The sequence below is a fragment of the Boleophthalmus pectinirostris genome, unplaced genomic scaffold (genome assembly GCF_026225935.1).
Source record: "Boleophthalmus pectinirostris isolate CB_2022bp ecotype Guang Dong unplaced genomic scaffold, ASM2622593v1 HiC_scaffold_13, whole genome shotgun sequence".
NCBI classification, from domain to species: domain Eukaryota; kingdom Metazoa; phylum Chordata; class Actinopteri; order Gobiiformes; family Gobiidae; genus Boleophthalmus; species Boleophthalmus pectinirostris.
Genome location: NW_026571036.1, coordinates 23,096,293 through 23,112,832, shown reverse-complemented (window position 1 = coordinate 23,112,832; position 16,540 = coordinate 23,096,293). Strand labels below are relative to the sequence as shown.

The window sequence follows — 16,540 nt, the reverse complement described above, 5'->3', positions numbered from 1 at the left end:
ATGTACTGTAGTCCTATTTTAGTTTAGAACTGGTGTAGTCCTGTTTAAAACCTGGTTTAGATTTTGTGGTGCTATGAAGGCCAATTTTTTTTTTTTTAGGTAATATAAAAGTTTGAGAACCACTGAACTAATGCATTGTACTATATTAATCCATTATAAGAGTTTTATGTGGTTATCAAATGAGTTAATCCTGGTTTAAATGTGGTTTGGTCTTGGATTAAGCCCTGTTTATTCCAGATGTAGACTTTATTTGGTCCTGGTTTAGTTCCAGTTTAGTCCTTATTTTGGTGTGGTGTGTGCTCGCTAGTGTGTACCCACCCTTATTGTTTTTGTTTAGTCTGTTTCCAGGTATTGTAAAATTTTCCTTCAAAGTTGCTACAATGAAAGTAAATATGTCTGAGGCAGATAAAATTTAAAGAGGGTTTCCAGAAGTGTATCCAAACTTTTGACAGGTTTTGTTGAAAGGAGAGAATTAACTACTGCGGAACCAGGGCTGAGAAAAAAAATACAAACAACACACGGGTGAAAGAAGGAGCAGGTGAGGTTACAAAAGTTCACAAATGTACTAAATAGCAGGAATCGAACGCTAAAAGCATCACCCAATTAGATTTAACTAACTAACTTCAGAAAATGCCAGCTCAAAAAGGAGGTGTACTGTGATCTTTGTCAATCTGATAATTCACTTTAAAACGAAGATTGTCAAATTTCACAGTACAGTCCAGGACCAAAAGGCAGTAGACGTTAATGCAAGTCAAGCTACAGCAGCAGTCCCTTGTGACACAGAGCCACTACATGTATTGTAAATTGACTTCTATTGATTTTCATTAATTATTAATTAATTTACTTTCAGTTGCAAAATAGACACAATTTTCAGCTAAGAAATATCATACCACTGGAAATGTTGCAGAGGGTACTTTATTTAGCATATGTCTAGGTAATATATAATTGAGCAATGACAGGTTAGCATTGGTCAGATGAAGTTCAATTAACATGAATATTACATACACTATTTATGGAGAAATGGCAACTAGACTGACACCAAGTTAAAATATTAGAGACAATTTTTCAAAGAGTTACCAAAATAAATGCACTTAAAAAATCCAGTTACACCATTGCTGCTCACTGGTGCCACTTGGTGTCTCATAGCACTGAAAATATTGGGGTATAACACTGAACTCATTAACCCTATAATCATTCACTGTAAAAGGGCCCAGGCATATGAGTAAAGCAGTGATTACATCTACCGTAATTTTAAGACAGTCTGAACCTCAAAGGTGCACTATGTAATTTTTCAGTAATGGGTCTGTCACCTTCTTGCTTCCATGGGTATGTCATTGCTCTACTTTGAATGTTCCACAACATGACATTAAAAAGATCTACCTTACAAGAGTTCAATTACAGGTCATTTTATTGCTTAAAATGCGTAGAAAAAGAAGCATTCTGACTGTGAGCAGTGTTGCCTCTTCACAGATCTGACCTGTAACTTGGTCTGGTTTGGTCACCACAATGACAGTAAGGTCTAATTCCATAATGTGAAACATTTCAGACAAAGCAATAGCATCTGCACAGAGAAAAGCAGACGACGGACCCTCCACCAGAAAAGTTGCACAATGCACTTTATCAATGATTTTCTTCTGTCTATGGCACTGATGCCCAAACTGGCACTTAATCAAGGCATTTTTGTAGCTAGCTAATTACTATCAGATACAGGGTCTTTGCCTATTGAAGCTACAAACCAACTTACGTCTTCCCAAAACTCAACTAAAGAAGAGGAGGATGAGGAGTAAGAATCCTGATGGTGAGGAGAATGAAGCAAAAAAAGGAACCAAAATAAAAGAAAGTCACATGAAAAGAAAACTTAAAAATAACAAATAGAAAGACATAAGAACAGACTGGAGGGGAACTCAAAATAAAAATGTAAAATATTACAGAACAGCTAATTAAGTGCTAAATACTTACATCAAACTGATCCAGGGCTGAGGTGGGAGCATTGAGAAAAGCCAGGAAGGAATTCTGGGAATCTTGGTGCTTGACGCCTTCAAACATGGAGAAGAAAAAAACTGAATAATGAAAGCGATCATCAAAGACATTAAAACAAGTCACAGGACGACCTCATATGACCTACTTTACAAAGCACTCAACTACACTGCACATGTTTAATGAGCTTATGTAATGTGAACTGGTTTAAATCCAACGCAACAGCAAGTGCACTTATATTAAAGGGCCTGGATACCTGGAGTTGTGTTTTGTTTCATTCACACATGTTTAACACACAAACCCTGCAGATTTATGCTGAGTTCTTCTATCAAACTGAAAACACCCTGTTCTAGGCAATAAAACAAGACTGAAAAGCTTAAAAAAATAGAATATTAAAAGGGAGGAAAAGGAAGGGTGGGAAAGCCAAAGAGGTACTTCTGAGAAAGTAGCACCAAAACAAGAATGCCTGTTTTTAACACTTCCCAAAAAGTTTATCCTACTTTAAACAAAATACATATCAGTAAAATATAATACAAGAAATGCTCCAAACTCCATACATCTTCACTAGTATCATTCAGATAATTTCAACCCTGGAATTGCTTATGTCTACTGAACTGAAGGTAAAAAGTAGATGTCAACATGAAAACTACAGCTTCATGACATCACAGGGTAGAACAGAGAATTTTGAGCTTTGGAGATGTAGACAGACAAATAATAACGGGTTACTCATACATGTGAATGAAACAAAACCCAATTCCACGTATGTTTTTGAGGAGGTAAGAACATTAGCTCACAAGAGTCAATTTTGTGTAATATAGGACTTTTAAATATGGTTATGTTAAAAATCCAGTAGGGCCTAGCACAAGTCCTTTCTTAAATATATAATCCCCTCCTACCTAGTACTGAGATTAAGGGTTTATCAAATTTACAAAAGAGCAACTTAAAAGATTTATTTACTACATTCATACCATACTCCATACAAATATTCAACAACTCACCCTTAAGTAATAGATAATCTTCTGTCATGTCAATCAATAATTAATCTTTGCACTGTTTCTTCTTGTATATAGCCAAGTTATATTTACTTTATTTTTATTTTCCCTGTGCATATGCAATACTTATGTCTTACATGATAGCAGTTTCTTGCTATTTTTGTGACTCATATGCATTTATTATTATTATTACTATTATTATATTTTCATATTTTTGTGCTTGGTCATTATATTTATTATGATCTGTGAGCTACTGAGTCCAAATAATTTCCATTGTGGATCAATAAAGTCAAAGTCTAAGTAGATTAATAACTGAAACAAATATTTGCTCAAATTTATTAGGCATAATTGGCTTTAACTTCTGACTGCCTGCAAATTCAAGTGGTGAAATAAACACAATTTCACTGATGGACTACTGTGGTTCAATTACTGTAGAAATATGTCCACCGCAATACCAAAATAAAGAAAGTTAAATTGCGTAGCCTTAAGGCGCTAATCACCAACTTAAATAAACCTCTTGTATGAGGCTTGTCAGGACTCACTGTACAGACTTGGTTGGTGGGCTTAGGCTTTAGCTTTAACCACAACCACAACTGTACAATTATAAATTAATATAGACATAAAGTGTAATTCCAGCCACACATTGATGCAGGAGTGTGTGATAAAATGTACTGCTCAATGACATAATGGTAGTATGATGAGTACCTCTGCGCAGCCGGAGCTCCTCTGTTTCCTTCTTCAGGCGATCGATTTCAGCCAAGAGCTCCTGATTCTTCGCCTCTACCTCCTGTAGTTTACTACGGAAAGAGGAACCAAAATAATTAAAACACTGTTACCAATTTTTCATGTAATAAAGTGAAAAGTTAAATCTCTTCTGTCCCAGTATTAAAACAAAAACAGCCCTTAGGAAGAAAATAAGATCACTGTGAGCTTCTGCATCTGATTCCGAAGCCTTTTTAATCAATTGTGAAGAGGCAAGTAACTGCTATGTTTATTACTATTATGAATTAAATTACTGAAATAATAATAATTCTAATAAAACAATGCCCTCACCATTCAGTGGAGATGTGGTTAGCCTTGCTCTTGTTCAGCTCATCCTGGATGCTCTGTTTGGCTCTGATCTCAGCGTCCAGGGCCGACTGCAGCTCCAAACGCGCTGACATGTCCAACTTAGCAAAACGACGCATCTTCCAAGGCATGTCCTAAACAAAAACAAGAAAATAATGTAATAAGTTAATAATACCTATAAGTAATAATAAGTTCAACTGTATGGGGTGAAAAATTTTGCACTGTTAGAGTAAACTGTTTTTTTTACCGTGGCCCGTGCTCCCAGACTGGTGTTCCTCAGTCCCTCCAGCTCCTCCGTCATCTTTGTGGCCAGAGCCTGAAGGTAACCGCGAGCATCCTTCTCATCACTCACCCTAAAAAAATAAAAATAAAAAATCAATCAATCAATAATTAGTCAAAGAAATTACTTATTTGGCCAACTACAGCTCAAATCTTTTACTACAAAAAATGTCCCACTAACGCAAAGAAAAAGTACCTATAATAAATACTGAGAGATATACATACAGCAATTCCAGCTATAATTTATTCTGAATTGTCAACTTTTAAATAATGTAAAATGGGTCCCAAGATATGAATTATTTGATCAACTAATATTTATGGATTTTTAAAAAAAGCCATACGTACCTTCACAAAATCATGCCCAGTAAACTCTGCATATATATGACTGACCACCAGGGGTCACTGTGCATCATGAAAACAGCAGTATCTGTACATTCCCCTCACCACGGATTCTCTGTATGGACCCCAGCCTCCTCCCTCCCTGTGTTTATGTGAGGTATGCGTGCTATGTGCAGACTGCAGCCTGGACGCACAGAGCTGTCAGCTGCACAGACAGGTCACTGCTCTCTCATCTTAACAGCCATGTGCCAAATGTCCCACTGCAAATTTACACCCCACACATTCATAGACAACATAACTGAAGAGTCTGACTGAGGGCTTGGCTGTGGAGACTTTTAGATCCTCAATTGATACTACACAGGGGATGTTCTCAAAGTATGAGTGTTAGCAGAATGTTCACTAGTTACCATAAAGACACAATGCACACATTAGCAAACACTGCCAAAAGGTTTTGCAGTCTGAAAACTCAAAATACTCAAATACAAAATGGATTTAAACAACACATATTTAGGAGCCAGTGAGCAGTACAAGTGTCCAGTTTAGTGTTAGATTTTCAACAAAAAAGGTGAGAGTGACTAAATGAAAAACTGTTGGCTAAGACTAGCTATCTTGTGACTGTAATGTTATGTAAGAGGAACTAGTTTAACAGCACAAATCCACACACCTGTTGTACTTGTAACTAAGATTACATTAAATTCAACTCAGATTAAAGTCTAACAAAGACATAACATGCTTACAGTTAGCATCACAACCCCAGAGAATGGTGTTGACCTCAGCTTCGAAGTATCAATAAATGCCAAGAGAATATATATTTATGATACGTTAAAATTTAATTATTTTTAATACCAATTTATTGCTAAGCTTGTTTTGGTCTCTGGGGTAAGCCAATGGGTACCCAAACAATCTCATCTCTTAACAGGAAAACTGCTTCATGGTTCAATCTGTATTATTAATATTTAAATATATTTTGACAGTTGCATGTAATTAATGGGTGTATTCATGTGAAACAAAAACTAGATTCTCTGCACCCTGTTCAAACTTGCATACACACTCAAATATTTAACTAATAATATTTTTAACAAGTTACATGAAGGGTAAAAGGAGTAGTAAAAATGGTTAGTTATCTCAGCAAAATTAACTTGACTCTTGAACAGCACCTGTACAGTGTTTATTTTATGACCCATCCAAGCACTCTATCCCCCATCTTATACATTACATTAGCTGTTGTTATATTATCCTTTTCCTGTGTCTTTTCTTCCAGATTCCAAGTCAGCATGATGTTGTATTGTAAATTGTTGTGATTATTTAAAGGCAGTTAAAATCTTACCATTGAATGATCTCAGTGATCTGTGCCTCCCAGTGTGCCACGCTCTCCTTCTTATCGGCCAGCTCCCTCATCTCGTCCTCCAGCTGACGGTTTGAGCTGTTCAGCTTCTCAAACATGGTCGTCAGCTGAAAACACAACAGGAGCAGGGATTGAGCAGAGAGCAGCAGACTGTGCAGTATTTTCTCATGAAAGTCAATAAAATAAATTGTAAAATAAAAATACATTACACTGATTTACAGTAACTTCCAGGTGACTAATCCTAACCTATATTTACCATTTTCCCTAGCCCTACCTTTAACCTATTTTTTTTTTTTTTTTTTTTGCTTGGGGGCCTGTCACCTGCTTGTTTATATGTCATCATCTGCCTGAAATGTTCCACAGTATGACATTAAACAACTCTACCTTACATTTATTAAATTACAGGATGCTTTCTTGTTCAAAAATACATACCAGTTTCTGGCTCCCTGATATGTGTGTGTATACATTTTAGCCCCCAGAATGTCATAAAAACTCGTCCACATATTTGACTATTTTGTACTGACTTTATGTATTGACAAATTATGCATTGATGAACAATGTTATCTTTATAAGTGCAGCACTTTGGAACCTGTTTTGTTTTATTTAGGATTTGAAATATATACATTTTGACAATTCAACACTGATAATAAACTTGGCCGAAAAAGTGATTAGTACAGATTTTACTGTCTAAAACCTACATGCTATTTAACTTAGAGACCTGACATGCTCAATGTGTACTTCAAAACAATGTTACTCAAGAAGTAGTAAAAACTCTGTAATAATAGAACAAATGGTGCGCACATCCTATTAAATACAATAAAATACATATAAACTCAGTCATAAAGCTGTCGTCAAAGGCATTAAGTCACTAATTGACCGTATACAAAGTGAACAGTGCTTTGTAAAGACTTCATGATTTCTTGGCACTGAGTCGAGTCTAGGCTGGACTGGGACCACTCCCTTTTCCCGCAGCCGTCAGAGGAGCTACACTGACATCACTACAAGTTCGAAGCTGCCCTTTTGTTGGAACAGAGTGTTTGTTTTGTGGGCACAGATCGCCCGTCTCCTCTGTCAGGACTCTGAGGTAATCTACAAGTCGGGACAGTCCCACAACAAGATTTAGCAACATCATGTGCTCCACAGCTATGGAACCAGGCGTGCTCTGAGGATTTTAAGTGTTTAAGCTCTGAACTGAAAGAAAAATAGACCTCACACAGCAATTGTATCATTTCACAATCTGAGAAATCACACTGTGCAGTACAAGCAGTACATAGTATTAATTAATTCATTCAGAACAGTGTGATTTGTAAATTTCTCACTGCCAGTATCACTTTGGAAAATTCTGTTTTCTTGTAAAGTAATGCCTGTAAAGGACTAAAATTATTATGTTTTATATTATAGTTAAATGAATATTAAACCAGATTAACATTAGGATTAATTTACCCAAACTTAAAAATAATATTCATTAACAAAAGACTAAACATAACTATAAACTCCAATTAAATCAAGAAATGTACCCAAAACACTTTAAGCTACCACTTTACAGTATCAGGGTGTACCAGTCTTTATAACCAAAAAGTACCTAAACCACAGTTTGAGAACAACACATTTGACTGGTAAACTAAACTACACTGTTATTTTATTATGTAATATTACGAGAGACCCAAAAACCCACTGAAACAAGCAATATGAATCCAATTACAACTACATCTGTCAACTGCACAATCCAAGACTGAGCCGCACAGTTCAAAGGCAAATCCAGGAAAACAATAATATTTTGAAGCTAAAAGAATAAGGATTTTGTCTTTGCGGCGGCCAGTATGCACAAAGATCTAATCAGCCATGAGAACTGCACATTTTAAAACAATATAAAGCTTAAAATGATGAATACAATAGTGTCATGTGCTTATCATTTATAGTACTATCAGATACATGCTTTCAGATCTAATCCCATATGTCTACATGCCTCCCACTTCTAAAACATTGCTGAAATTTGGGGTCTTTTTCCAACTTCTATTTCCAACATCAACACATCCCCTAATTCTTTCAGAGTGAGGAGGCAGTAATGGAGGATATTGAACAGTGATTTCTTTGGCATCACGCTTGGATGGATGGAGAGATGAAGAAGAGGAGGGGGGCGGAGGAATGCGATGAAGGAGCAGAGGCGGTGCATAGGGGTTACCTGGGGTTAGCGGTGAGGGGAGTGTGGAGAGACAGAGCGGGTTTCAACAAGATGGGGAGCACTCCTTTAACTAATGCAACTGGATAAGATATAATGCAGTCCCAAGTATGGAGGAGGTAACAATAGCCCATGGACTTCAGCATCGTTTGGCTTTGAGGCAGTGCTACTCCTGCACTATCTGAAAACCTTCCCTTTAAAACAGCGCTGTGTCAAAGTATGAGTCATGAGAGTTGGATACTAAATGTCAGGATTAACTGATTTTACAATTATTCATCATTATAAATGTCACGGTGGGATTATTATAAGAATTTCAAAAGATAAGGCTTATCTACACTCTATAGTACATTATAAGTCTGTCAACTGTGTTGGCAAAGAAAAAGGACTTAAAGGGTCCATGTTGCGCTATTTTCTTATTTTTCAGTCATCAAAACCTTGCATATTTAGGCTCATTTCAAACATAAAACACTTGTTCCCCCTTCACAAGGTGGAACAGAGCATTTTGACATTTATAAATATAAACAGACTAATAATAAAGATTACACAAACCTGTCTGAATGAAACAAAACAATTCCAGGTATGCTTTTGAGCAAGCAACATGATGGCTTAAAACTCACGAGAATCCAATTTGTGTAATCTAGGTCCTTACTAAAAGTTACATTAGCTGTTAAATATATACAAAACTTCATGTAATAGTTGTAGTTTAGCCACAGAATGTTCAACACAGATTATACAAAGATTTGTTGGCTCTATTTCAGACCCTTATCATAACTGCACAGTGTTGACAATATTGACTTCCTGCCCACTTTTTCCTTTAAACTGCGCTTTCTTTGTGGTGGCACTTGTGGTTACGCAAGAATCCCATTAATTTCAATGGAGAATTTGAGCTTTGCAGCTAAACTCTGACATAAAGTAGGTTTATTTATGTGACATGCTCAATGTTCAAGTGCAACAACAAGTCAACAATGCACTAATTCTCTGGAAGTTTTTAAAACAGTTTTGAAATCTTATTGTCAACGTCATTAGCCCATACAAAATAATGCAACCAGAATGACCATGGCGGCTCCCATGGCAACGTCCGAAATAAGATGAACAGGTGGTTACTTCATAGGTTTATCTTACTGTAAGGTCAAGTATACATTATTGTGAACATGTCCTCTTAATTTAACTTCTTTATTTAATATAATTATACTTGTATCCATGTGTTTTGTGATCTTACCTTATCTAGTTCACTGGACAGCTTCTTGTTTTCATCCATGAGTAGCACCCGCTCTCTCTCATATTTCTGCTTGTACTCTGTCTCAAACTCCTCTCGCTCGCATTGGCTAAAACAACAATGACAAACACAAAAACCCATTAGCAAAGTTAAATATATTAAATTGCTGTCATTTCATATTCAGCACAAATTTGTCACAATAAGCACTCATTGTATTGTGTAGCCAGAGCCTTCTCAGTTTTCCTAAAATACTTGCTGCTAAAACCAGGTAGACATTTTTGTAGTCCAAACATATTAATACAGAATCTGATACTGTTTGAAAATGAATTGGAAAGTTGTGCGAGTGACCGGGCAGGAAGGGTAGACCAGCGGGTACAAAAACAAATCTCTAAATCTTTCTACTCAAAAACAAGATTGTATTAAAATTTGATTAGCACAGCAGTCCAACAAAGTGGAATCCGGTGGTCTTAAGTACTTGGCGGGGGGTCCAGAGCAGAAAAATACGTGGTTTCACTTCTCGGTACTAAATCTCTAGAGTTTAAACACTGAAAAGGGGCACTAAAAAGGGTTGGGACTAAAGGGGGGTCTGCTACAGTGGAGGGGTGTAAGCTGTATGGTTTCCAACAAGCAGAAATATATGCCTTGGTTCATTAAGGCACTGCTTTGACTGCATAAAAGAAGTGGAAATTTGCCAAACATTTTACTTAAATTAGAATCACTGTTATAATTTCATAATATTCCAAAATTGGAAAAAAGCCATCCACACGATTGCTCAAGTTAAAGGTGCACTATGTAACTTTTAGGCTGGAGGTTCGTCACCTTCTGTTTCAAATGTTCCACAATATGACATTAAACTGATCTACCTTACATATATTCAGTTAAAGGTGGTTTTATTGCTCAAAAATACCAAGAAAAAAAAAAGGATTCTGATTTGAGATGGGTTGTCTCTCCACAGCTCTGACCTGCAACTTGGCCTAGTTTGGTCTCCATGATGATAGAACGTTTTAATGCCATATTGTGAATGCTTCAGATGAAGCAATAACATCTCCATGAAAAAAGCATTTGACCAACCCTCCACCAAAAATTGTGTAACAATGCACCTTTACAGCTGAAAATTAAGAATTCACTAATTGTATGTAACATCTGATGTGTTTTGGTATTTAAAGTAATATTATAGTATTATGAAATCAAAAGCTCTATATTTTGGGGTGGAGTAGAAATACATAGTGGCAGACTAATGAGCCATAAAAAGGGCAGGACCATCAGTACAAGTACATGCAGTCATAGAGATTGCCCATAGATTACTTTATGTAGGGCTGGGTGGAAACTGGATTGACTAAGTCTGGCTAGAAATTACAAAAAGAAAATTTAACTCTAAAACAAGACAATGGGGGACTATAACTGTCACGTTATTTACCTCTCAGATTCATCGCTGTAAAAAACAACAATAATGAGTTAGACCAAACCCACACTTAAATGGGCCCACTTCCACCAAAAGAATTTCTAAACTTTGCAAATAACACCAAAATTATCATGGTAAAAAAAAAAAAAAAACTTGCTGTATTACTCACTAGATGGCTCTCATTAAATCAATTGTATACATTGGATCTTAGTGTCTGATTACATAACACTGTACTTTAGTCTATTTATCTAGTTCAACAAACAGGTTTAAGGTGGTTTTTTTTTGTATATCCTGTGTGCTACTTTTTATTCTTGTACTTTGTGGTTGCAACAATGAAATTTCCCAGTTGTGTGACACTGACAAATATCTAAACGATAAACTATTCTGAATTTAGAATTGTCAGTTCAAAGGCGCCCTCTCTTATACCCTGCTAATACAAGTTTCTGCCAGACTTTGTGGTGCCAGTACTTAATCTGCTTGTCTATTAGTGACAAATGACTATTTTATTGTTTGATTTTCTAATTTTCTGTTGGTTAAATCAACAGTTTTACACGGTGACTGCTTTTGTGATTTTGGGGCTATACAAAACTGAATTGAAAAGGCTCCAACATATTTATTGCCTGATGTATGATAGTACCTCTCTCTTCTGGTCTTGTCCAGTTTGTCTTTGAGCATTAGGATCTCCTTCTGCAGAGCCAGGTGCTGACTCTCTGCATCTCTCAGCTCTTTCTTCAGGGCCTTGATCTCAGAGCTGTGCTGAGCTTCTCTGCGTGACAACTCCTCCTCGAAAAGCACAGTCTTCTTCTCCAGATCTCCACGGAGACGGCCCACCTCCTGAGATTGGTCAGCCGAAGGCGAGGTGACAGTGGGACCAGGCTGCTTCAACTGAGAGAGAGGAAAACAATGAAACAGCAGTTTAGAGTAAATTAATTTGGGCTCTGCACAATACATAAATTAAAAAATGGGTGTGCATTACCGACAAAAATGATCATCAATATTTTTTTTTTTGCATTATCTTGGACCATAAAATTTATCATAAAAATGCAAAAAACTATTTGAACTCTTATTTGAAAGATTACACTAAGCATTTCTGTTCATTTTATTTTAATAGTTTTACTAACAGAATATCAAGAGATCTCGCACCTCTATTCCACACATATTTCAGCAGTAACTTTGTGGAGACATCAAGATGAGAGTAATAGCTATGATTAATGCCAAGTTAGGATTTATGTATGTTTGATAGCACATACTTTGTTCCTGCTAATTAATATACTCACTTTGAGCCCCTCCAGCTCCTCCTCCAGCTGACGACTGTACTGCTCATTTCTCTCTCTCAGCTTTCGCTCTTTCTGGGCCTCTGCTGCTTGCTCCTCAGCCTGAGACTCCATCTAATCACAAACAAGCCAGTCAGTTATGCTCAAAAAAACACATTATTATAGAGAAGTGACACATCCATTTGGCCTTCAGGTTGACTATTTATTGCTGCCAATTTTCTAGTAGGAAGGATGGGGTTAGCTAAAGGTTATTGAGCTAACATAACAGTAGCAATCTCGGCTGACAGGATCAGATTACCTACATATAATTCAGGAAGGAACTACAGTTGGCAAAGGAAACATGTAAACACTACTGTTATATTTCAGAAGTGGGTAAATGCCAAAAACTGAGCTTGAGTGAGAGTACCATTAAGTAACTATTTTATTCAAGCAAGATTTATTTAGCCATTACATAACTATATTTTGGAAAAGGTTAATAAAATAAATTCAAATCATTACAATCCATCTCTGAACAAATAGTCCAAAAATATAATACAATAAAAAAAAAATTTTCCTCATTATTTTGAAATTTTTCAACTCATTAACTTTTCCATTAAAACGCTTCACTGTTTTTAGCATTATATGGGTATTATTTATTTACCATGTAGTTAACAATATGTGGTCCCTAAACTAAAGTGACTACATCTACATAGACCTTCTAACTACATTTCTACCCAAACACAACAGTAAAAAAGTGAATAGTGACTGACCGCAGAGAGGACAGAACAGGGAGCTCTATCAAACACAGGGCTCTACTCTACCTCCTTCTTTGCTCTCTCAGCCTTTCGCACCTCCAGCCTCAGAGCCTCCACCTTCTGAGTCTGACTCTCGATCTCCTCCTCTTTGTCTCTCAGCTGACGGGACAGGCGCTGCTTGGCTGACCTGAGGGAGGAGGTACAGGAGTGTGAAGATAGGGCTTTATTAAGGTCACTGCAAGAAATTTACAATATAGAACAATAAAGAGTATATAGTAAATGTACTCATATGTAATTGAAAACAGCTATGCATTGAAATGATCCAAGATCCAAGTAGAATCAAATCAAAACCTTAATGAAATATTTAATTTTTAAAAAAATTGAGAAAAAGAGAAAAAGAAAATGCCTTTAAAATTATGCTTTAAGATTGTATTAAAAAGTAAAAGATGATGAAAGGAAATGATGAGACTGAAAATAATATTAGCCAAGTATAGTGACTAAAGGTATTAAAAAAAAAAAAAAAAAAGCTTTGGAGCGTTGTTTTATGTTTGTTTTTTGTTTTTGTGTCATGTTTTATGTTTACTATTTTATTTGTTAAATGTTATTGCTTTGCTATGCTGTTATGGCTATTGTCTTTAACAAACAAAAAATAAATAAATATATAATAAAAACAACAACAATATTAACATTAACAAAATGGCTACATTTACTTTACACACTGATAGCAGAAATTGAATGTGACATTTAAATAATAAAAAGCTTTGTTATTCTTTTAACTGTAGAGAAATTCACATAAGGTTGCCTCTTGTGAAGTATAATATAATCAATAACAGTTATGCATTGACACTGTCCAGAAGACACAATTAAACTGATGAAATAAATTGTCTAAACATTAACAAAATAGAGAACAAAACAGGCTACACACAAGTAGCTACCATCACCTTTAATTGTGATGATATTGACAGTGGTTTTAGTTTGGTTTTATTTTATTTTGATAAAGTAGTTAGGTTCCGTGTTTGTACCTGAGGTCGGTCAGTTTCTCGTTGAGTTCAGAAAACTCCTTCAGGGCAACTTTCCTCTGAGTGTGCGCCTCCTTCAGCTCCTTCGACTGCAACTTCAGCTTCTCACTGGCGTCTATCAAGTCCTACCATTGTCACAAACAGTACATAAATAAACTACAACAACACATATATAGGGAAACTTAAAACTACATGTACAATTTTATATATACCGGTAATTACAATTCTCTTTCTGTTAATATACAAAAGGTTTAAAGGTGCACTGTGTTACTTTTCTGGTGGAGGGTCTGTCAGATGTTTTTTTTCCATGGAGATGCTTATGCTCTGTCTGGAATGTTTCACAGTATGGCATTAAATCTTTCTATCTTCATGGAGACCAAACCAGACCAAGTTACAGATAAAATCTGTGGAGAGGCAATCCCAAGTGTTTTTGAGCTATAAAACCACTTGTAATTGAATAAATATAAGGTCCACCTGTTTAAAGTCACACTATGGAATTTTTTAGACATATCCATAGAAACTAGCATTTGATGGTCCCCCAACCAAAAAAATGACATAGTGCACCTTTAAATTTGGGCAAAATATACACTCCGCAGGCATATGAATTATTACACACTATACAAAGTTTGTTATGTTGACAAATCTTCATATTTTATGTGTAAAGACAATACACAAGGTAATTCATTGCAGTTGACTCATATGAAAACAAAATCACACCAACTGCATCCATGTAGTACACTCATCATTACTTGCATAGGATTGTGCATGATCCTATTACATGTAAAATGCATCTGAACTAGTTTCTGAATGACTGGCCCAGTTTAATGCACAGTTTCATCATCAAACTCTGGTGCTTCGGGGAGCTCTGGGGGTTGTACCTTGTGGAGGTCATCCCGCTCCTGTGTCATGCTCCTCATCTGTTTCTCCAGAGTTTTGATGTGTTTGGATGAATCCTCCAAGTCTCTGCGCGCCAAAGTCACGTCCTCCAACTGCTTCTCCAGCTGACCTGAGTCTGGCACAAACACACAAGAAAATGTTTAGGAAATAATCATGGACAAATCTTTTTATTTATATTGAGCTATTCAAGACACATGTAGAAAGGGTAAACATGAAATAATAAGGAATCAAAAAAGGCAATATTTTAAATCATATTACTATAAACTCATTAGTGACAACAGTATGTATTCTCTAATCAATGTAATAAATATATAACATGTTTACATTTTACAAACAATATTACAATTTACATCATTATCTATGGTAAAAACATCTGCAAGTAACTTCTTACATTATGCAGCTAAAGCAAAAAAATATGGACATTTTCTAAATTAGAAAGATTGATTTCATATGTCTGAATTTATATGGTAATATTTTGGACTGAATGAAAATTGATAAAATGTTGTTGTTCATTTGTTGTTCTTCAATAACCGAAGTGATTTTGTGAAATTTTAAATTGCCTCTTTTCCTTTGAATAAGAAACAATAAAAATGATTTCTAACCTGCTATTTGCTTCTTGAGGATGTCGATCTCACTCTTCAGGCTCCTGATCTCCACTTCCTTGTTGAGGTTGATGGGACTCTCTCCAGATGGGTGCTGTAAGGCCTGTACCGCCTGAGTGGATTCTGCCCAGTAACAAGGGAAAATGAATAAACCTGTGAGCGATACTTTCAAAGAGAGTGCTGTGGTATTAAAGGGTCCATATTACTATATTGCATATTGATCTATGCAATAATGTAGTTTCCTCATCACAAACATACCTGGAGTTGTGCTTTGTTTCATTCAGACATGTTTTACACAAAACTCCTGGATATTTAGGCAGAGTTCTTCTCTTAAATTGAAAACACACTCTTCCAACTTGTAATGTCATGTGGTAATACAGGAAGTGCTCAACTGTGTTTTTAAATTCCATTCAAATTCACTTGAATCATTTGGATAATTTCAGCTTTGGAACTGCCAATTTCTACTGAACTAAAGACAAAAGGTAGCTGTTAGCTTGAAAAACATCAGCACAAGCTGGAACAGAGTATATTGAGCTTTGGAGATGTAAGCAAACTGATGATAAAGGATTACTCAAACATGTGCGAATGAAACAAAATACAACTCCAGGTATGTTTTTGAAACAGTAACAGCATTCAAACATGGCTTAAAGCTTACAAAAGTCAATTCTGCACAATATAGGACTTTTAAATATTATGTAAGGTGAATTCAGGTCTAGATATTAAACTCAAGGGCATTATTTTTATGAATCAGATATGCAAAAATATGTCTATAAATAGAAAATGAATGTGCCTATTGACTCCATAATGACCACGACACATTATGCAAATCCGACTCTATGTTATTACTGCGGTAAGAGTCTGACAATACAATACATCTCAAAAGCCACTTGTCTCCTAAAAACAATGAACCAATAAAACAAACATGCCCATAATTACAGGCTTAAAGCATGTCTGGCACACCCCTGAAACCATCAAACCAAGTTGTTGAGCTGATACATTTTTTGGTACAACTTTATAATAATTAGTCTTTAATTTGCCTTAATAAAGCATAAACAAAGACTTAAAGCTATCATGTGTTATTAGGTTGGCTGACCAGGCTAAGTTGTATTCTCACATACCACCACTAGATGTTATCTATGTTACTGCAGTCTGACAGTGTGCAGGAAAGGAGGAAATAATTAAGAATGCTCCATGCTTAGAAACTACTAAATAGGAAT

At 35.9% G+C, this 16,540-nt stretch overlaps 1 protein-coding gene across 4 annotated transcripts in view; it reads right to left on the bottom strand.

Annotated features, from left to right (window-relative positions):
* The window catches only part of cdc42bpab (CDC42 binding protein kinase alpha (DMPK-like) b), a 94,834-nt gene that overhangs the window by 13,442 nt on the left and 64,852 nt on the right, over positions 1 to 16,540 (bottom strand). For all 4 annotated transcript variants that reach the window (XM_055149356.1, XM_055149353.1, XM_055149354.1 and 1 more), the window contains exons 13-24: positions 15,324 to 15,446; positions 14,703 to 14,836; positions 13,828 to 13,949; positions 12,872 to 12,992; positions 12,075 to 12,185; positions 11,435 to 11,682; positions 9,399 to 9,504; positions 5,983 to 6,107; positions 4,285 to 4,390; positions 4,023 to 4,171; positions 3,675 to 3,766; positions 1,960 to 2,036 (exon numbers count right to left, since the gene is read on the bottom strand). In XM_055149356.1, coding sequence (XP_055005331.1) covers positions 1,960 to 2,036; positions 3,675 to 3,766; positions 4,023 to 4,171; positions 4,285 to 4,390; positions 5,983 to 6,107; positions 9,399 to 9,504; positions 11,435 to 11,682; positions 12,075 to 12,185; positions 12,872 to 12,992; positions 13,828 to 13,949; positions 14,703 to 14,836; positions 15,324 to 15,446 — 1,514 coding nt within the window. The remainder of the gene's footprint in view (positions 1 to 1,959; positions 2,037 to 3,674; positions 3,767 to 4,022; positions 4,172 to 4,284; positions 4,391 to 5,982; positions 6,108 to 9,398; positions 9,505 to 11,434; positions 11,683 to 12,074; positions 12,186 to 12,871; positions 12,993 to 13,827; positions 13,950 to 14,702; positions 14,837 to 15,323; positions 15,447 to 16,540) is intronic.